A 21652-nucleotide genomic window follows, 5' to 3' on the forward strand; every position below is an offset into this window, starting at 1 on the left:
CTCCTCTCCTCCATGGCCGTCGTGCTCCGGCGTTAGTTCCTGCCTTTGCTACCCCCCCTTTTTTGGTTGTTTTTCTAATTGTTTTTTTTTTCCTTCTTTTTTTTTTTTTTTTTTCGCTGCTTCTTCTTCCTGGCAGCAGGAATTACCGCGGGATTCTCCTTCCTTCTCCCCCTCCCATCCCCCCCCAGCCCCCTTATGCCCCCTATGCCCCCCCCTCCAAACCCCGCCATCCCCCCCCGAAGCCCCTATACCCCTCCAATCCCCCTCCAACCTTTCTATACTCCCCTACTCGCCCCTACCTTCCCCCCCCCCATCCCATGTCTGTTTTGGTTGCGTTTTGTTGGTGCTTCTATTTTTTTTTTTTTTTTAATTATCGGTAATTTTTTTAATTGTTGGGGATTTTTTAAAAAAATTTAAATTTATTAAAATACCATTTTTTACATTATTTTCAATTTTAATTATTTTTAATTTACTTTAAAAAAATCGTTTCACGCTTTTAAATGATATTTACATTTTTCATTCTTTTTTAATTAATTTTTTTTCTGAGAACGGAAGAAGCCGGGGGAATGGGGGGGGGGGGGGCGGGGGGCGGGTGAGGAAAAAGGAAGCTCAGCAACCGCGCAGCACCGCGGAGCCCCCCGTGGAACCCCCATGGAACCGGGGAATCTTGGGGAAGGGGAAGCGGGTGATGGGTTGGGGGGGTCCAGCTTTTGGCCCCGGCGTTTTTTGCAAGCGGGGACCCTCAGCGCTCTGCCCCGGTGGTGGCCGGGTCCGTTTCTCCCCTCTCCCACCCCCCCAAAGCCTCCCTTTCTTCCCCGCCACCCCCGCTCCTCCGCCCCCCGCACGGACTTTCCTCTCCTCTCTTTGTTCCAGTTCTCGGTCTCTCCGGGAACGCTCCGTGGCCGGCGGGCACCACCAGCACCACCAGCGATCCCAGTAACGAGGAACGGCGCCACTGGTTCCAGTGACCGCGCCCCACAGCCCTGCCATGTACCCCCAGGGCCGGCACCCGGTGAGTCCCGGTGTCCCCCCCCCGCGCCGCTACCCAACCTTACACCCACAACCCTCCTCATCTGCTTTGCTCCTGTCCCCCCTCCCCATTCCCCTGTCCCAGTCCATCCCAGCGAGTTCCAGTAACCGCACCCCCAGCCCTGCCACCTCCAGGAGTGGCACCCGGTGAGCCCCAGTGTCCCCCGACACCCTCTTCCCAGTTCATCCCCTGGTGCTGAGCACGGGGAGTCCCAGTAACTGCACCCCCAGTCCTTGCATGACCCCCTGGCACTAGCACCTGGTGTTCTCCATACCCACTGCAACACCCCTCTGTCCCACTATATCCCAGTGAGTCCCATTAACCACACCCCAGCCCTGCAATGACCCCCTAGAACCAGCACCCACTGTCCCCCAGTGTCCCCTGACACCCCCTTCCCAGTATATTCCCCAGTGCTGAGCACAGGGAGTCCCAGTAGCTGCACCCCCAGCCCTGAGGACCAGTATCCCGTGTTGCCCCCTACCCACCCCAACACCCCTCTGTCCCACTATGTCCCATACTGAAGTCCTACCTTGACCCCCTGTCCCAGACCACCACCCAGTGTCCTCCCTACCCACACCAGCACCCTGCTGTCCCAGTACATCCCCAGTGAGTCCCCTTAACCGCACCCCAGTCCTTCCATGACCCCCTGGGGCTGGCACCTGCTGTCCACCCTATGCACCTCAACACTCCTCTCTCCCAGTATATCCCAGTGAGTCCCATTAACCATACCCCTAACCCTTGCCACAACCCCCCCAGGCCCAGTATTTAGTGTGTGTGTGTCCCCCAAACCCAGCACCCCTCTCTCCCGGTCCATCCCAGCGAGTCCCATTAACCACACCCCAGCCCTGCCGTGACCCTCTGGAGCTGGCACCCAGTGTATCCCAGTATCCCCCACCCTCTCCCAGTACAACCCCCCCAGTGCTAAGCACTTTGCCTTCCCCACCCCAGGCTCCGCACCAGCCGGGCCAGCCGGGCTTCAAATTCACTGTAGCCGAATCCTGCGACCGCATCAAGGACGAGTTCCAGTTCCTACAAGCCCAGTACCACAGGTGAGCCCTGGGGCTTGGGGTGGGGAGGGGACAGGGTTCAGGTGTGGCTCACAGGGTCTCACCCCTCTTTTTTTTTTTTTTCTTTTTTTTTTTTTTTTTTTCCTTTATTGCCCCCGTTTCCCCCTCCCAGTTTGAAAGTGGAGTATGATAAACTGGCCAACGAGAAGACGGAGATGCAGCGCCATTATGTTATGGTGAGAGACTTTAATCAGATTGCAGATCAAGCTCTAAATGTCATTAACCCAGCTGGAGTAGTGGGGACACACACGCACCAAGGGGCCACCCCCATGGAACATCTGGCTGCTAGCCCAAGGACCTTGACACCCCCATTTTGGGGATAGACAGAGGGTTCCCTGCTTGCTCTCCCCTCCCCTGGTTGCCAAGTTTGGTGTTAAACCCTTTTTTATTTTTTCTTTTCCATTGGTGACTCTGGGATGGGGACACAGATGTGACAGGAGTAGCATGCAGGGGGTGACCCTGGGGGTCCCCAGAATGTCTTCCTGGAGCATCCCCTCCCATCCTGGCTAAACTTGGACCCTTTGTTGCCCCAGCCTCTCTCTTTCTGTGCCCAGATTTGGTGCCCAAACTGAATTATGTTCGTAGTGGGTTAAGGGCTCCCACCCACCCCATTTTCCCAGTGGGAAGGAAGGAGTTGGGCTGAAACCCTCTTTTTGTGGTCCAAAGTAGGGTGATTTGTGTTAGTAGTGGGTTAAGGGGTCCCACCACCCAGTTTCTCCAGTGGGAAGGGAGGAACTGAAGGTGCTCCCTGAGCCCTGCTGGATTGGGAAGAGGAGGGGGGGTTGGTGGGAAATAAATCCACACACACCACCTCCTTCCTCCTCCCCTCCCAGTGAGAAACTGGGTTTTTGGCCAGACTTACTGGGCTGTACCTGTTCTGCCAGGGCTGTGCAGACGCCTGTCACCCAGCTCTGCACCTCTTTTGTTTTTCTAAGTAGCTTAGGAGGAGAAAAGAGGAGGAAAAAAGGAGTGTCCTCCTGTGTGCACACACCAGTTCATCCCCACAGAACATCTGCTTATTAGGAAGGAACCTGATTTTCCCTGGCTGCCCAGTGTACTGGAAGGCCAGTTAGGAACCAGGGGGGATGCTTTTGGATGATGGGTTTACTGTAAACAAGAATAAACCCAAACCCAACGAAATCTTCTGTGCAATTAATTCTGAGTTTTGTTTGTTTGTTTGTTTTGGGCTCTTTTTCTTCTTCCCCAGTACTACGAGATGTCCTATGGGTTGAATATTGAAATGCACAAACAGGTGAGTGAGTTAAAGGAGGGAGAAACTGGGACTGATGGATTGATTTGATAAACTGATGGATGGATGACCTGTTGCCCCTTTTCCCAACCTGGAATAAACCAGACTCTGGCTGCACTAAATTGTAGGGATGAGTGAAGGCAGTGTTGTGGTTCCAGGTGAGGGCTTGTGGCTCAGTATTGATATTAGAGAATTTTTTTCCCCCCCTGTATTTAGGGAAGTTTTGGGGCCCTCACTCCTAGAAGGACATTAAGATGCTGGAGCAGGTCCAGAGAAGGGCAATGAAGCTGGTGAAGGGTCTGGAGAACTTGTGAGGAGCAGCTGAGGGACGTGGGGTTGTTTAAGGCTGGAGGAAAGAAGGCTGAGGGGAGACCTTTTGGTTCTCTACAACTCCCTGAAAGCAGCTTGGAGCCATGTGTGGTTCCTTCTCCCAAGGAACAAGTGACAGGAGAAGAGGACACGTCCTCAAGTTTCACCAGGGGAGGTTTAGGTTGGATGTTAGAAATTTCTGCACTGCAAGAGTGGTCAGGGATTGGAACAGGCTGCCCAGGGGGGTGGTGGAGTCACCATCCCTGGAGGTGTTCAAAGAATGTATGGACATGGCACTTGGGGACATGGTTTAGTGATCATGGTGGTCTTAGGTTGACAGGTGGACTTTTGACACATGGTTTAGTGGTGATGATGGTCTTAGATTGATGGTTGGACTGGATTTCAGAGCTCTTTTCCAACCAAACCAATTCTGTGGTCTGAGAGTTGTGTACAGAGAGAGATGTTAGGTTATGGCTGGACTGGGTGACCTTAGAGGTCTTTTTCTACCCAAACAATTTTAGGATTCTATAGAATACTGAGTTTTGAGCAGTGTTGATGAACAGAGGTGGAAACAGCTTTGTCTTCCACCCTGGAAGCTGGATACCTGGAATTGCACATTCCCAACACTGACAAAATACTTTTTATCTCCTGCTTGTGTTGTGTGGTTTTTTTTTTTTTTTTTTTAATTATTATTATTCTTGTTGTTGTTCCTTTGTGGTTTTATTGTTGGTACAAGGAGACTGCTTCTAAGGTCACAACCTTGCTGTAGCATGAGACCTGGGCAGGGAATTATCTTCAGGGATGCTGATATCTTGGTGGTGTGTTGCTCAATTTGCCTTTGCATCTGGGGGAAAAAAAAAAAAAAAGAAATGAAGCAATATTTGGTTACTTTTGGTTGTGGGTTTGTTGTTGGGTTTTTAGTGTTTTTGTTTGTTTGTTTGTTTTGGGTTTTTCTTGGGTTTTTTGAGTCTTCTCTAAGATGTAACTTTGCCTGAAGGGAAAATCTAGAAGAGAGGCCAGAGCAGAATGTGGTGTGCTACCTTGATAAGATTATCGTTAAAGAGCCTAAAGGCTGGGCACATGATGGTAAAACTTAAAGGAATAAAGTTATTATTTGAGATTAGACCTGATTATTTGGGCTGCTGCTGCTGCTGCTTACTGGTTTTAGAAGGAGTTCTCATTAAGGACTTCAAGCAGATGGAAGTTGACATCAACTTCACCAGTTGCAAATCAGCTTCGTTCAGCTCCAGAAATGTTGGTTTGGGGTTTTAAGTTTTTGGGGTTTTAGTGTGGGTTTTTTTTTTATTGTCTTTATAGCAGCATCACTCTTTGTGCCCCTCCAGGTCCCAGTTCTCCCCCTCCAGGTCCCAGTTCTCCCCCTCCAGGTCCCAGTTCTCCCCCTCCAGGTCCCAGTTCTCCCCCTCCAGATCCCAGGTCCCCTCTCCAGATTTGAGCCCCTCCAGATCCCAGGTCCCCCCTGCAGATCTATGCCCCACCAGGTACCTCTCCCACTTTGAAGCAGTGTGTCTGTGAGTTTGCTCTCCTCCTCCTCCTCCTCCTTTTTAGGTTTTGGGTTTGTAGTCACAGGGCAACAAAAATAATTCCTGCTTAGTCTTCAGTTCTGTAAAAATATCTCCTTCCATGCGGATAATCCCAACTTCTTTCTCTTCAATTGCTCCAGCCTGGACAAAAGAGTCCTTGTGGGAAGCTCCAGGGGTGGCTGTGCAGTAGCTCCAGTCCCTCATGCAAAGGAGGGACACGTGGGGCTAGGCTGTGGCTCATGGAGACCTTGGCCATGGTTTGGTGAGGGCAGAAAACGTCCCTGTGCAGGAAATTGTTGCTTGGGACTCTGGTGGCTTCGTGTGGGGAGCCCATCACCTCCTGTTTGACCTGCATCCAGAGGGACAAGGAGCCTGCAGAAAAGCCCAAGGGATTTTGGAGTCACTGGCTGCTTTTGGGAGAGGGGCTGCTTCTCACCACCCACCTGCCCGCTTGGTGTTGAACGTCTTCGCTCTGGGAGATGCTGCAAAGATCCAGCAGAAGACGTGGAGCTTATCCTCTCGAGTCAAGCTTTGGAAGCAGTTCCTCTTGGACCAAGCTGGTGCAGTATGTTTGCCACCAGTGCAACCAGGAAAAAAAAAAAAGAGTGATGGTTTTGCATCGTGGGATGGTTGGTTGTGCACCACAGGACGGTTTCCCACCGCGGGACGGATGGTCGCTCGTGCACCCCGGGACGGTCCTCCAGCACAGGGCGATGGGTTTGGCACTGCAGGATGGTTCTGCCCCACAGGATGAGCGCTGGGGCTGGGGGCTGAGACCCCACCGCAGGCTTTTGCCTTCATCAAGGTGCAAATGGAGGGACAGAGGGGTGCAAATGGAGGGTTCCACCGTCTGCTCTTTCAGGGGCCGTGGCCGCGCGGTGTCCCTTCCCCGCGGCGTTTGACCAGGCAGGGACGGTTCGGAGGGTGACCAAGGAGGGACCTGGAGCAATTTTGCCGTGGGGCTGAGCCAGGCTGAGCCATCTCAGCCCTTCTTTGACCCCGGGTTTGGCAGGGTCGGTCGTTCCCACGCGGTGTGACTCGTCTGGGGAGCTTCACCACCGCCACCACCATCATCATCATCGCCACCACCACCCGCACCGCCTTGCAAATCACAGCAGATAAAAATCTTCTCCAGTTGATTCCAGCATCCCCCGCCTCGCTTGGAAGTTGTTCCTGGTGACATATGCTGCGTGCCTGCTGCTGGGAGGTGGTGGTGTGGGGAGTGGAGGGGGAAGGGGAGGAGGGTTTGAAGTTTGAGGAGGTGAAGCTGTCTCCTTTAATTGGTGGATGCTGGAGGAGCATCCTTCAAGAGAAAAAGGGGGATGAGGGCTGGACCTAAATGGATGTCTGGAGGTTTTGTTTTTCGTTTCGGGGAGGGCTGGAAATTGTGAACCTTAAAAGAAGAGAGGAGAGGATGAGGAGAAAAAAAAAAAAAGGAGAGGAGAAAAAAAGAGGAAAAAAAAAAAGGAGAGAAAAAAAAAGAGAGAAAAAAAAAAAAGGCATCTGGGTGGTAATTGCAGCTGGTTGAGGGTGGCTGGTCCTGAACAAACAAGTTTTCTCAGCTGACCTGTTTAGCGGTTGACTTGTGTTTATCTGCACACAATCGAGGAGAGACTGAAGTGCTTGAATTATTCATGCGGTGTCCTGCCCTCCAGACTTGACTGCTTGTGATTACATCTGCTCGAGACAAACATTGATGGATACTTCATCTTGAAGCTCAGAAGAGGAGGAGGAAAGAGGAGAAGAAAAAAAAAAAAAAAAAAAGAAAAGAAAAGAAAGGAAGAGAAAAGAAAGGAGATTGTCTGGCTCTGGGCTTATATAACAGATTATCTCCTCCACGCTGCATATTAAGCATCTTGCATATGTTTGGGGTGGGTTTGGTTGTTGGGGGCTGCTTTTTTTTTTTCTTCCTCTCTCCTTACCACCTCTCTTTTTCTGGTTTTGTTTCTCTCTTTTTTTTTTTTTTTTTTTTTTCAAAGTAGAGAGAAGGGGAGGAGAAAAAAATAAATTAAGTTTCATAAACAATTCCATATGCATGGAAATATTTAGGAAGTGACTACCCGCTTGGTTTGGATATAAAGGCAACAAATGGCTCCTTACATCAGCACACTCTGCAGCCTTGGGAGCAGCTTTCCCAAATCTTCAGGAATTGTTTTGGTTTTCTTTTTAAACCTGAATAATTTTTTTTTGGGGGGGGGGTGTTTTGGAAGGTTAATTGATTCTTAACCTCAGAATTTTGCCTTTTCGTGGTGTTTTTTGGGTTTTTTAGGGTTTTTTTGGTGGTGTTTTTGCTTGGATATGGTCAAAGGAAGGGTCTCTGGATCGTCACTGGGTGTGATGAGAGGATAGAGGATGTGACCAGAGGAAGGAAAGGTCTCTGGATCATCACTGGATGTGACCAGAGGAAGGAAAGACCTCTGGATCATCACTGAGTGTGACCAGAGGAAGGATCTCTGCATCATCATCACTGGATGTGACCAGAGGAAGGAAGAATATCTGGATCATCACTGGATGTGACCAGAGGAAGGAAGGCTGTCTGGATCATCACTGGATGTGACCAGAGGAAGGAAGGCTGTCTGGATCATCACTGGATGTGACCAGAGGAAGGAAGGCTCTCTGGATCATCACTGGATGTGACCAGAGGAAGGAAGGCTCTCTGGATCATCACTGGATGTGACCAGAGGAAGGAAGGCTCTCTGGATCATCACTGGATGTGACCAGAGGAAGGAAGGCTCTCTGGATCATCACTGGATGTGACCAGAGGAAGGAAGGCTCTCTGGATCATCACTGGATGTGACCAGAGGAAGGAAGGCTCTCTGGATCATCACTGGATGTGACCAGAGGAAGGAAGGCTCTCTGGATCATCACTGGATGTGACCAGAGGAAGGAAGGCTCTCTGGATCATCACTGGATGTGACCAGAGGAAGGAAGGCTCTCTGGATCATCACTGGATGTGACCAGAGGAAGGAAGGCTCTCTGGATCATCACTGGATGTGACCAGAGGAAGGAAGGCTCTCTGGATCATCACTGGATGTGACCAGAGGAAGGAAGGCTCTCTGGATCATCACTGGATGTGACCAGAGGAAGGAAGGCTCTCTGGATCATCACTGGATGTGACCAGAGGAAGGAAGGCTCTCTGGATCATCACTGGATGTGACCAGAGGAAGGAAGGCTCTCTGGATCATCACTGGATGTGACCAGAGAAAGGAAGGATCTCTGGACCATCACAATGTGATCAGAGGGTGGAAGGAAAGAATCCAAAAGGAAAACTTCATTATTTGTTTTGATTTTTATTCCATGAGGAAATGGGACACTTGGAGGGGACGACCTTGCTGCTGGTTTTTGGTCGCTGAGAACTCTTGGTTTGGTGCTCAAACACTTAAAGCTTGGAGTGGATTTTTGGGGGTGATGGTTACAATTTGAGGGGTCAGGTGTGGATTTTTGGAGGTCCTGGTTGGAGTTTGAGGGCTCCTGTGGGGATTTTGGTGGTCCTTTGTGGTGTTTGAAGGATCCTTTGTGGATTGTTGGGGTTTGAGGGGGGGTTCTGTGGGTGTTTGGGTTTCCTGTGTGGGCTTTGAGGGGTCCTATGTGGGCTTTGAGGGCTCCTGGATGGCTTTTGATCATCCTTTGTGGAGTCTGAAGGATCCTGGCTGGGTTTGGAGGGGTTGTGTGTGGATTTTTGGAGGTCTCCCGTGGGCTTTTGAGGGCTCCTGGGTAGATTTTTAGAGGGTCCTGTGGATTTCAACATTCCTGTGTAGATTTTGAAGACCCCTGTGTGAAGCTTTAGGAGTCCTGGGTGGGGTTTTTCTTGAGGACTCCTGGTTGGATTTTAGAGGCTCCTGACTGGCTTTTGAGGGCTCCCAGCTGGCTTTCGAGAGCCCCCTGTGCTTTCTGAGACCCTTAGTTGGGCCTGGGGGGGGTCTGAGTAAGCTCTGCACCCCCTCAACCTTGGTTCTGGTGCTAATTCTGTAATGAGGGGTTGTGACCCAGCCCTCCAGCAGCCCCCCTTCCCGAATTGAATTCTCATCAGTGGAGCTCTCCACTTTGCTAATAACGATAGCAGCCACAAATAGCTTTCAACATGCCATTGACAGCCTGGTTGGAGAGAGCACTTGAAATGGTGGTAGACAGCTGAAAGTACCCATAATTGTGTGCTGGGAGTGAGAACCACACTGCTCAAGGGCCTTATTTTCATGTCCTTAAAGAGACAATATCCTGGCTTCAACAAATGCTTCACTGCTGGTGTGATTTACTCCTCCTTCTTCTTCTTCCTCCTCTGCTACCAAACCTCTCTTCCAGGGGATGGGGAGAAGGAGAGGGATGGGGGCAGGCAGTGGGCCACCTGAGGTGGGTTGTGGTGGTCTGGATCCATCTCAGTTGGTGTGGGGGGGTGGAAGGAGTTGTGCTTTTGGGGGGGTCAGGTGCTTATTTCCCTGGAATCTTCTGTTTGGCTGCTTCTCCTTGGGAGCCTTAAAGTGAAGCCTGGGAGGATGCTGATGCCCCACATTCCTGCATCCCAAGGGCCATCACCTTTGGCAGCTTTTTTGCAGTTCCATTGCTCCAGGACTGGTGGAAAGATCTTGATAAAGCTTTGGTGTGTTTTCAAGAGGAGAAAGGGCTGAATGGGCAATGCTGTGTGCTCCACACCTTGTCTCCACCATTTAAATCAATAAGCAAGGGCAGGTGGGATCTGGCATCTGCTGGGGCCCAGAATCTGTTCTGTGATGATCTGCTTTGAAACAAATTTGCTTTCCTCCCTGGAGGTGTTCAAGAAATGTGTGGCCAGGGCACTTCAGGACGTGGTTTGATGGCCATGGTGGTCTTAGGTGGGTGGTTGGACTCACTGATCTTAGAGGTCTTTTCCAACTGAAACAGTTCTATGATTCTATGAAACCATCTGGGTTTCATGGAGGATCTGTCCTGCTCGTGGTTGGAGGTGCTTTCTGCAGCTTGCTTTGGAGCAAGCTGCCACAGGGTTGGTTCCTACAAACTCCTCCAGCCCCAGAACATAGCTGAGTGCTGAATCCAAAGCCTCCCAAGTGCTGAAGGGGTTTGGCTCTGGTCATGTCCAAGGGTGGTGGGACAAATCCAGGGGTGCACAGTGATGGGTCAGGAGCATCCCTTGCAGCTGCCTTCTCCTTGTTTAGCTATGCCCAAGGTTAGTGTCTGTCATAACAAACATCTCCATTGCCCAGAGCATCCTCTGCAGGGTGGTTTTCCCCCACATCCCCTCACCCTGCATTCAAGGCTTCACAGACTCACAGAATGGCTTGGCTTGGAAGGGAATTTGAAGATCATCCAGTTCCAACCCCCTGCCACAGGCAGGGCCACCTCCCACTAGAGCAGGTTGCTGGAGGAGCCTCATCCAACCTGGCCTTCAACACTTCCAGGGAGAGGAGGAGGAAGGTCGTGGAAGCTTGGGGTGGTTGCTCCTTTCAGCTCTGCTCTTCGTATCCTGTGGCTGCCAGGAGTTATTTTTAAGCTTTCTTCTGCCAGGCCCAGGTGTAAAGACCAGAGGCTGAGGAGCTGGAGCTGCTGGGCAGAGCCAGCCCACAGGGGTTTAACACCATGCCACTGCTCTGCAGCTCCTGCCCGGCCTTTGACTCTGCTCCAGCAGCTGCTCCTCGTGCCCTGAAGTGCTTTGGGTGCTGGTAGCAGCTCTGGCTGCTTTAAGAACAGGGTGACAGGGCACCCAGCCTGTGGCCAAGTGCTCTGCCTCTTGATTTATCACCACTGCAGATGTTTCCTCTGCTATTTTGCTGGGGTTGTTGCCATTTTTTTTTTTTTTTTTTTTTTTTTTTCCTTTTCCCCGAAACACCACCCTAGAAGTGCTTCTTGTCCAGCAGCAGGTCAGATTCTTGGCAGGGATTGGGAGGGTTGGAGGAGGATTAATTGGGATTTCAGGTTGTCCTGACTTGTTGCCCTTTTTAACAAGCCACCGTCAGCATCCCAGCCTGGTGGGGGTGGGAAGGGACCTCTGGAGATCATCCAGTCCCAAGCCCTCCTGCTCAAGCTGGGGCACCCACAGCAGCTTGCCCAGGGTCACAGCAGCTAGGTGGCTTTGGAAACTCTCCAGAGGAGACTCCACAACCTCTCTGGGCAGCCTGCTCCAGGGCTCCAGCACCTTCACACTAAAGTTTCTCCTCCAGGCTTCCAGTTTGTGCCCATTGCCCTTTGTCCTGGGCACCACTGAGAAGAGTCTGGCCCCAGCCTCTCCCTCCCCCCCCACCTTTTATTTTTTGCTGAGCACTGAGCAGATCCCCTCTGGGGCTGCTCTTCTCCAGGCTCAACAGCCCCAGGGCTCTCAGCTTTTCCTCCTCACAGAGATGCTCCAGGCCCTTTTCACCTTCCCACCCTCTGCTGGACTCTCTCCAGTAGTTCCTTGTTTTTCACTGGATCTGGGAAGCTCAGAACTGGACCCAAACCCGTTGAATAAACACCAGCAGTAGCCCAAGGCTGCAGCTGCCCTGCTCCACTAGGACCATCCAGGACACCAGGATGGTGTTCTGGTGTCAAGAAGAAGTGGCCAGTCTCTTTTCAGTGCTGTCCTGTGAAAGGACTAAGGGGCAGTGGATACAAACTGGAACCCAGCAAGTTCCACCTCAACCTGAGGAGAAACCTGTTTGGTATGAGGGTGCTGGAGCCCTGGAGGAGGCTACCCAGGGAAGCTGTGGAGTCTCCTTCTCTGGAGACTTCTACAACCCATCTGGCTGTGTTCCTCTGTGACCTGCCCCCTGGTGATCCTGCTTTGGTGGTGGTGGTGGGATTGGCCTCAATGATCTCCAGAGGTCCCTCCAATCACCTACCATTCTATGGTGGTGGGAATGGAAAGAGAGATCAGGATGGGAGCAAGAAGGTCACCACAGCAGCTCTTCTCAACATCTGAAAGTGCTGCTTTTTTCCTCTTTGTATTTTGCTTTGCTTTTAAACTCTTCTCGAGGTGAGCATCCCAGGAGGTGTTCCCAGCAGTAGTTGCCTCTCTTGGGGTGCCCTTTGCAGCTCCCCCCACTCCAGGTCGTTTCTCCCTGGCTGGTTTGCAGCCCCCATCTCAGCTGTGGTCCAGCTTGGATGTGGAAGAGGCTGGGATTGCCATGGCAACCTGCAGTGGAAGGGAGGTTTTCCTTGGCAGGAGCAGCTCATGGGAGCTCTGCTGCTCTGGGGCTTGGTGATGAATGAGCCTTTTTTTTTTTTTTTTATGGGGAAGGTGTTGGGCATGAAACCTTCCTCTGTTCCTGTCATGCTGGAGGATCCCCTTTTGCTCCTCATTAAACTTTTAATGGGGACAAACTGGAGTTTAAGAAGCTGAGGAACTGGGAAAAGTTGAAGCCAAGAAATATTTGAGGGTTATTGAATCCTGTGTTAACAGGAAAGCTTGTGGGTTGTCACCTTTAATATTTTGGACATCTAACATCTCCTTGCTCGAAGTCCACCCTGTGGGAAGGTCTCTCTTTGCAGAGGGAGGAGTTTTCCTTCAGATCCATGGAAGCTGGACCAGGATTGGACTGAAGCATGGAGGCCATCCAGGGAAAAGTCACACTATGGTTGGTTAAGATCATCAAGTCCAGCCACTTGATGCCATCAACCTGGCACTGTCCATCCCTCTTCCACCAAGGTGGCCTCTGGATGCTGCTTTTTAATTCCTGTTAACACCTCAAGGACCTTTGTGACACACAGCTGGAGGGACCCTTCATGCTGGCACCACTGTCTTCACCTCCAGAAAGGACTGAATCTGATCTAGAATTTATGGGGGCTGACAAGGAGCATCCATGCTGGAGGAGCAATGTGTCCAGTGCTTGCTGCATCCCAAATCCATAGAACCACAGGATGGTTTTGATGGGAAAATACCTTTAAGGTCATGGAACCCAACCATTCTCTAACTCTACCCAGGCTGGGGCTAAACCATGTCCCTCAGCACCACATCTCTGCCTCTTTGAAACACCTCCAGGAGTGGGGATTCAACCACCTCCCTGGGCAGCCTCTTCCAGTCTTTTGAGAGCCCTTTCAGTCAAGAAGTACCTTCTAACCTCCAACCAAGTCCATCTGAAGGAATAAATATGTCATGGAGCTGCTGCTTACCTAGAACCCAGTGCCTGGAATCCTCACTGTTGGGCCTGGGATGGTCCATCCCCCATCCTTCTTCTCTGGTCTAGGATAATCCAGCCCTGCACCCTCTCTTTTGGGTCTCTGATAACCTGGCTTCCCATCCTTGCTTTTGGATCCATCATGATCCAAAATTGCTGTCAGGTTGGTGATGACCCAGCCTGGCATCCTGGCTTTTGGATCCCTGATGATCCATTCCACATCCTTGCTGTCAGATCTGTGATGATCCATTTTGCATCCTCAGCTTTGGGTCCATGATGGTCCAGCTCCTCATCCTCACCATCAGGTCCATGGTGATCCAACCCTGCATCCTCACCATCAGGTCCAGGATGGTCCATCCTTCATCCTTGCTTTTATGATCCATGATGATCCAACCTCTCATCTGTTCTGTCCAGTCCAGGATGATCCAGCTCCACAACCTCATTTTCATGTCCATGATGATTCTACCCTGCATCTTGACTGTTGGCTCCATGATGGTCCAGCCTCACATCCTCACTTTCAGGTCCATGATGATCCATCCCTGCATCCTCACTGTTGGCTCCATGATGGTCCAGCCTCACATCCTCACTTTCATGTCCATGATGATCCATCCCTGCATCCTCACTGTTGGCTCCATGATGGTCCAGCCTCACATCCTCACTTTCATGTCCATGATGATCCATCCCTGCATCCTCACTGTTGGCTCCATGATGGTCCAGCCTCACATCCTCACTTTCAGGTCCATGATGATCCATCCCTGCATCCTCACTGTTGGCTCCATGATGATCCAGCCTCACATCCTCACTTTCAGGTCCATGATGATCCATCCCTGTATCCTCACTGTTGGCTCCATGATGATCCAGCCTCACATCCTCACTTTCAGGTCCATGATGATCCATCCCTGCATTCTCACTGTTGGCTCCATGATGATCCAGCTTCACATCCTCACTTTCAGGTCCATGATGATCCATCCCTGCATCCTCACTGTTGGCTCCATGATGATCCAGCTTCACATCCTCACTTTCAGGTCCATGATGATCCATCCCTGCATCCTCACTGTTGGCTCCATGATGGTCCAGCCTCACATCCTCACTTTCAGGTCCATGATGATCCATCCCTGCATCCTCACTGTTGGCTCCATGATGGTCCAGCCTCACATCCTCACTTTCAGGTCCATGATGATCCATCCCTGCATCCTCACTGTTGGCTCCATGATGGTCCAGCCTCACATCCTCACTTTCAGGTCCATGATGATCCATCCCTGCATCCTCACTGTTGGCTCCATGATGGTCCAGCCTCACATCCTCACTTTCAGGTCCATGATGATCCATCCCTGCATCCTCACTGTTGGCTCCATGATGGTCCAGCCTCACATCCTCACTTTCAGGTCCATGATGATCCATCCCTGCATCCTCACTGTTGGCTCCATGATGATCCAGCCTCACATCCTCACTTTCATGTCCATGATGATCCAAGCCTGCACCCTCTGAGATGTGGGTGATCCATCCCACACCCTTACTTTTGGCTCCTTGATGGTCCAACCCCACCTGTTGGGTCCATGATGATCCTGATGGCCACAGCACTCATCTAGCTGTACCTGAGGAACCTCAGTCCAAACTTTCATCATGCCCAGATGCCTCTGTCTGGACTCAGCACCACCTCCCCTGCCCAGCATGTCTTCTGCCTCCTGGAAGACAGAAGTTTTGGGATCACTGGGATGCTTTCTGTAAAGATGATGGCCAGAAATGTCCCTGTTGGTGTGCACTGTCCCCATCACTGTGGTGATGCTTCTGTGAAGGTGCTGCAGGAGCAGCAAGTGGGTGGCTTGCAGGACCCCTTGCAGCAGGTCCCTGAGCGTTGGTGGATTTGGGCTTTCTGGAGGGTGGTTCCCTATGTGGGGATGAGTCTAGACTGGGAGAGATTGAGGTCCTCCAGGCATCTTCTTGCTTGTGGTCATCTTGGAGCATGCTGGTTGTGCTTGTTGAGGTTGTCTTGTAGTAACCCCAGCATGCTCCAACCTTGGTCCAGCTCCTCAGAGTGTCTCTTGGGTGCTTTTTTTCCCCTCCTACCTCCCAGCTATGATATTTAGATATTTCTTCTTGGAGTATATAAGAGCAGATGGAGCTGAGAGCTTCTCATGGAGTCTCTCCCCCCCCCCCCATTGGGGCTGAGATCAAACATCAGAGCTGCTGCAGGGCTGCTTTGGGCTGAGCAGTGAGGGTCCTCGGGGTTGGCTCGAGTGGGGAATTCCTTGAGCAGTGAATCCTTGGGGGCTGAGTTGATGTTTTGAGGAACATCTGCTGGCCGTCAGGGAGGAGGAGGAGGCACCTAGCTGGTGGAGAAGCTGGAGGTGGAGTGAAGACCTGGTTAATCACTTGTGTTATTGATAAGGAGCTGCTGGGGCTGGCGGAAGGAATTTTCTGGGTGTTTGATTCCCTGCCAGGGCTCAGCTCTGGCCATTGTTGTGGTGGTTCTGAATCCTCATGGCTGTGTTTGAGTTGGACCAAAGGGATGTTTTCACAGCTGCCCAGCCTGGGAGCAGCTAAACTTAACTCCTAGGATCCCAGCAGCTCCTCACGTGCTGTCGGGGGTGGGGGTGGGGGTAGGATGGAACCTCCTGGCACCAGGCTGTTGGCTCATCCCAAGCATGAGGTTTGCTCTGTGCATGGCTCAGGCAGTCCCTGGTATCAACACAGGCTGGGGGTGAAGGGATGGAGAGAAGAAGGACTTAGGGGTGCAAAGCTGGAGATGAGGCAGCACTGAGTGCTCCCAACCCCAGCAGTGTCCTGGGCTGATCCCCAGCAGTGTGGGCAGCAGGGAGAGGGAGGGGATTCTGCCCCTCTGCTGAGACCCCCCCTGCAGTGCTGGGGCCAGCTCTGGAGTCCTCAGCACCCCAGAGACATGGACCTGTTGGAGAGAGGCCAGAGGAGGCTACAGCAATGCTGGGAGGGCTGGAAGCCTTCTGCTGTGAGGCCAGGCTGAGAGAGTTGGGGGTGTTCAGCCTGCAGAAGAGGAGGCTCCAGGGAGATCTTCTGGTGGCCTTTCAGGATGTCAGGGGGCTGAGAAAGCTGGGGAAGGGACTTTTCATCAGGGAGTTTGGTGACAAGATGAGCAGTGATGGCTTTAAAACTGAAAGGTGGAGGTTCAGGTTAGAGAAAAGATGTTTTTGACACTGAGGGTGGTGAGACCCTCAGGATACTCAGGGAGCTGCCCCATCCCTGGAAGCACTCCTGGTCAGGTTGTTTGGGACTCTGAGCAACCTGCTCTAGCTGCAGCTGTCCCTGCTGATTGCAGGGGGGTTGGGCTGGGTGACTTTTAAAGGTCCCTTTCCCCACCCCCAAAGCAGTCTGGGGTTCCATGTGCTGGGGTTATCACTGGAGGAAGCTGTTTCTTCCCAGCTCATGGAGATGTTGCAGAAACCACAAGTCTGCTGTTGTTGGTTTGTGGTTGAGCTGCTGGGGGGGGGGGGGGGGGTTTGGGGGGGATGACTGCCACATGAAGGCACAAGACTGGTCTGACATGATCCAGCCTCTTCAGAGAGCAGCAGCAGCTGATGGAGATGATGGGGATGGAGATGGGGAGGTGGGCTGGCTGGCTGGATTTGAGATGTGGTGCTGCTGCTGGGGAGCCTCCTGCAGACCCTGGGAGGTTGCTCGGTGCTGACTGTTGCTTTTTCTTCTTCCTCTTTTCTTTCAGACAGAAATTGCTAAAAGACTGAATACCATTTTAGCCCAGATCATGCCTTTTCTGTCACAAGAGGTAAGGTTGGAAGATGCTACTTCTCCTGGTGGGTTCCCAGGGGTTCCCTGCTCCCATCCAAGTGATCTTGTGGGGGTGTGAGGTTGCTTTGGGATGCCCTGTGAGAGATGAGGCTCAGATCTCATGTGTGTGGTTTGCAAAACCCTTGGAGTAAGGGGAGCTGGACCCCACAAGGGGTTTGGCCAGGGTTGGATGAGACTTTGAGCAACTTGCTCTGCTTGGAAAGAGAGGCTTTGGCCATGGGTGAGTGAGGCTTTGAGCAACCTCCTCTAGCAGCAGATGCTGGGGAGGTGTTCAAGGCTGGGTTGGACAGGGCCTTGAGCAACCTGGTCTAGTGGAAGTTGTCCCTGCCCATGGCAGGTAGGCTGGAACCAGATGATCTTTAAGGTCCTTTCCAACCCAAACCATTCTGTGGTTCTGTATTTCTGCTGACTGCAGGGGGAGTGGATTAGATGACCTCTAAAGGTTCCTTCCCACCCAAACCAGTCTGGAATTCTGTAAGGGTCTGTGCTGGAACTGGGGGAGCAAAAAAGGCTGCTGAAGCTCCAAGGAGCAGGGACACACAGATGGGTTTCTACTCCCTTGAGCAAAAGATAGAGATGAAAAACAAGGGGCCACCAACTCTGGAGGGACCTCTAAAGGTTCCTTCCAACCCAAACCAGTCTGGGATTCTGTAAGGGTCTGTGCTAGAACTGGGGGAGCAAAAAGGGCTGCTGGAGCTCCACGGAGCAGGGACCACACTGCCTGGGTTTCTACTGCCTTGAGCAAAAGATAGATAAAAATAATGGTCCACCAGCTCTGGAGGGACCTCTAAAGGTTCCTTCCAACCCAAACCAGTCTGGGATCCTGTAAGGGTCTGAGCTGAAGCTGGGAGAGCAAAAAGGGCTGCTGGAGCTCCACGGAGCAGCGACACACTGCCTGGGTTTCTACTCCCTTGAGCAAAAGATAGCGATGAAAAACAAGGGAGCCACCAGCTCTTGGAGGGTGGGAGTTGTGGCTTGACTTGATATCCCCATGCCCACCTCTGAGCTGCCTGTGCCCCTCTCCCTGTCCCCACAGCACCAACAGCAAGTGGCACAGGCTGTTGAGCGTGCCAAGCAAGTGACAATGACGGAGTTGAATGCTATCATCGGGGTACGTGGACTTCCCAATCTGCCTCTCACCGTGTGTATACCCCTTTTATTCCTATCATTTACCATGACCAGAGACAATCTTGGGCTCAGGAGGGGTTGAGGGGGATGGCTCACAACCTCCCCTTCCCCACCAGAACCTCCTTCCTCCCCCCCCCCTAAACCCACCGAGAGCTTCCCCTAACCCAGTAGCGAAGAAGGGGATGGGTGGCGACCACCGCTCCGGGCAGCACCCAGCAGCTCCCACCAGGTAAATTGGTTGGGTGCCTCCTCCTTTGGAGGTGTTCAAGGCCAGGTTGGGTGAGGCTTTGAGCACCCCTGGAAGGCTGTCCCTGCCCGTGGCAGGGGGTGGGTTGGAATCAGATGATCTTCAGGTTCCCTTCCAACCCGAACCGTTGCTATGAATCTCCAAATCTGGGTTCTCCTTCCCACCCAAACCATTCTAGGATTCAACAAATCCCTGCTCTCTGCCTCCAAATCCATGTTCTCCCTCAAACTGAGGAGTGGCTGGGGGGGGTGATCCAAATGCCCATCAGGCCCCTTTCACCCCCCTGTTCCTCTTCCCCACCCCCAACCAGAGCCCCCTGAGCCCAGGCATGTCTCTGTGTGTGCTGTTGATGTGAAATGTGCTGTAGACTTGCTGGAGTTGTTGTTCCATGCATTGACTTTACCCACTCCTGTCTTACTGAGCTCTTTCTCTTCCTCTTTCACAGATCTTGGGTGGGTTTGTTCAGATTGCACCATTTCTGGTTTTTTTTTTTTTTTTGGTTGGTTGGTTGGTTTTGGGGTTTTTTTTTTGCCTCTTGACTTGATGTAATGATCTCAATCCTGCAGCAGACCTGCTCTATGGTGGAGCTGCCTCCACCCTGGGCCAGCAGCATCCCCAAACTGTGTCCTGAGGGGGTGGCTCTGGAGCTCCTCTGGGGTTTGATCCCCAAACTGTGTCCTGAGGAGGTGGCTCTGGAGCTCCTCTGGGGTTTGATCCCCAAACTGTGTCCTGAGGAGGTGGCTCTGGAGCTCCTCTGGGGTTTGATCCCCAAACTGTGTCCTGAGGAGGTGGTTCTGGGGCTCCTCTGGGGTTTGATCCCCAAACTGTGTCCTGAGGAGGTGGCTCTGGGGCTCCTCTGCGGTTTGATCCCCAAACTGTGTCCTGAGGAGGTGGCTCTGGGGCTCCTCTGGGGTTTGATCCCCAAACTGTGTCCTGAGGAGGTGGTTCTGGAGCTCCTCTGGGGTTTGATCCCTACCCCCAGTGCTGATTTTTTGTTTGTTTGGGTTTTTTAATGATTTTTGAGTAACTCTTTGCACTTCTTCCTCAAGGATCTTTGTGATTCTCTGCTTTGAACTCAACTCCCTTTTATCTTCTTTCTCCTGGTTGGGTGGGTGGCACTCAGTGTAAATGGTGGGGCTGAGGAAATCCATGGATCCAGCTGCATCCCTCACAGACTCACAGAACTGATTTTGGTTGGAAAAGACCTCCAAGATCACTGAATCCCAATCATCATGGTGGGATTTGTGTGGTGGTGGCTTTAGAGAAGGAGTCAGAGAATCATAGAACTGTTGAAGGCTGGAAGAGACCTTTGGGATCATGGAGTCCAACCACTCACCTAGAGCTCCCAGTCCCACCACTGCTGCTAAGTTGCTACCACTAAACCCCAGCCATGTGGCTTTTGAACATCTCCAGGGATGGGGACTCTACCACCTCCCTGGGCAGCCTGGTCCAGGTCTTGACAATGTTCTTGGGGAAGAAATTGCTCCTCAAGTGCCTCCCCTGGGTTAACTTGGAGCAGTTTCCCCTTGTTCCTTGGGAGGAGAGACCAACCCCCACCTGGCTCCAACCCTGTTTGAGGGAGCTGTAGGCAGCAGTGAGGTCTCTCCTCAACTCCAGCCATGGGAGCATGTCTTGATGGGTCTGTCCTGGGGTGGCAGGTGGTGAAGTGCCTCCCAGCTCTCCTGCCTGCACCTCACACCTTCCCAGTGGGCTCAGGAGCTAAACTTGGCGATGGAGCCCAAGGAGATGCTTGGCTTTGATGAGCAGCTTGAAGTGGCAGGCAGGAGCAGGTGGAGGCAGATATTGGAATTCAATTAAGGTAACGAGCAGGGCCCATGACCCCCATTTTCAAGGTAATTGCTTGCTGGGCTCAGAGTGAGCCTGGTGCCATCATTAAGCAGCCAGGCGTTTAATTGCTCTGCCTGACGAGCTTCCAGGGGATGGGAGCTGAGCTGGAGGAGCTCCAGGGTGGGATCACGGCAAGGGATGGACCCAGGAGGGTGGCAAGTGATGCCCTGAGCTCTGCTGGGAGATGAGGATGGGTAGAGCTTGGCTCTGAGTTGTGCTGATGTCCTTGAGATGCTCTGTTGAGGATGCTGAGCTGGTTTGGGTGCTGGGTCCCTGCTCTTTGGTGCCTGGTGCACGCCCAAGACACAAAACCAAGGGAGATTGAGGATTTTTTTGTTCCATCAAGCAGAGCTTCTTCTGTTTTGTGTTTTGGGGTTACTCATGTGGGGCTGATCGTCCTATCTGATGGGCTTCCAGGAGGGCAGGAGACAGGAGCTGAGCTGGGGGAACTCTGAGGATGGGTTGGCAACAAGGGAGCATCTTGGCATCACATCAAAGGATGGAGCCAGGGTGGCAGGAGGGTGGCAAGTGATGCCCTGCTCTTGGATGGCTAAAGCTTGGCTCTGAGTTGTGCTGATGCCTTGGAGATGCTCTGTTGAGGATGCTGAGCTGGTTTGGGTGGTGGGTCCCTGCTCTTTGGTGCCTGGTGCACCCCCAAGGCACAAAACCAAGGGAGACTGGGGATGTTTTTTGTCCCACCAGGCAGGACTCCTCCTGTCTGTGTTCCAGGCTTGCTGGTTTCACTTCCTCTCAAGTAGACTCAAGCAGCACTCTGAGACCCTCACCTGTCTCACAGTGACAAGCTCCCAACAGGGATGGGGGGGGGTTTCCAAGTGGCTTTGCTGTCCCCTGCCATCCCTCCCAGCCACTGTTCATCACCCACACCACCTCTCCACATGCAGGAGCTGCCAACCAAACCCACTGCCACTGGAAACCACACCAATTCTTTCAACCCTTTCATGGGATATTTTTTTTTTTTTTGGAGGAGGTTTTTGGTTGTGGTGTTTTGTTTTTTTTTTTTTTTTTTTTTTTTTTTTTTTTTTTTGGTTCCTTGCCTCTTCTGAGGTCAAGAAGTGTTAATTTTATGCATCTAGGTCATTGTCTCCTCAGGCTTGTGTGAAATTGAGCCCTTGATTTGGTTAGAGCTCTGGAAATGATTAGACTACTTTACTAAATTTAACACCAGTGGTGAACTTAAGTGGTGAACCATTAAATCTGTGAACAAAGGCATGAAGCATGATGGACATAATCCAATTAAAACCACTCTGCATACCAGGATAGCTCCTTGCCAGCCTTCCTCCCCCACCCCACAATCCCCCTCCCTCAGAACCTCCTTCATCTCCTCCTGCATCTCCTCTCCTCCCCATCCATA

General features: G+C 52.0%; 1 protein-coding gene across 15 annotated transcripts in view; it reads left to right on the top strand.

The window, feature by feature from the left end:
• Window positions 1-988: 988 nt before the first annotated feature.
• Window positions 989-21652, top strand: part of TLE3 (TLE family member 3, transcriptional corepressor) — a 39051-nt gene continuing 18387 nt past the window's right edge. For 7 of the 15 annotated variants that reach the window (XM_054387865.1, XM_054387868.1, XM_054387864.1 and 4 more), the window contains exons 1-6: window positions 989-1012; window positions 1979-2079; window positions 2210-2273; window positions 3305-3349; window positions 16972-17034; window positions 18094-18168. In XM_054387865.1, the coding sequence (XP_054243840.1) occupies window positions 989-1012; window positions 1979-2079; window positions 2210-2273; window positions 3305-3349; window positions 16972-17034; window positions 18094-18168 (372 nt within the window). Of the gene's footprint in view, window positions 1013-1978; window positions 2080-2209; window positions 2274-3304; window positions 3350-16971; window positions 17035-18093; window positions 18199-21652 lie in introns of those variants that run through there. The other 8 variants (XM_054387873.1, XM_054387874.1, XM_054387876.1 and 5 more) reach the window with 4 other exon arrangements.

Source organism: Indicator indicator, chromosome 16 (genome assembly GCF_027791375.1).
Source record: "Indicator indicator isolate 239-I01 chromosome 16, UM_Iind_1.1, whole genome shotgun sequence".
NCBI classification, from domain to species: Eukaryota; Metazoa; Chordata; class Aves; order Piciformes; family Indicatoridae; genus Indicator; species Indicator indicator.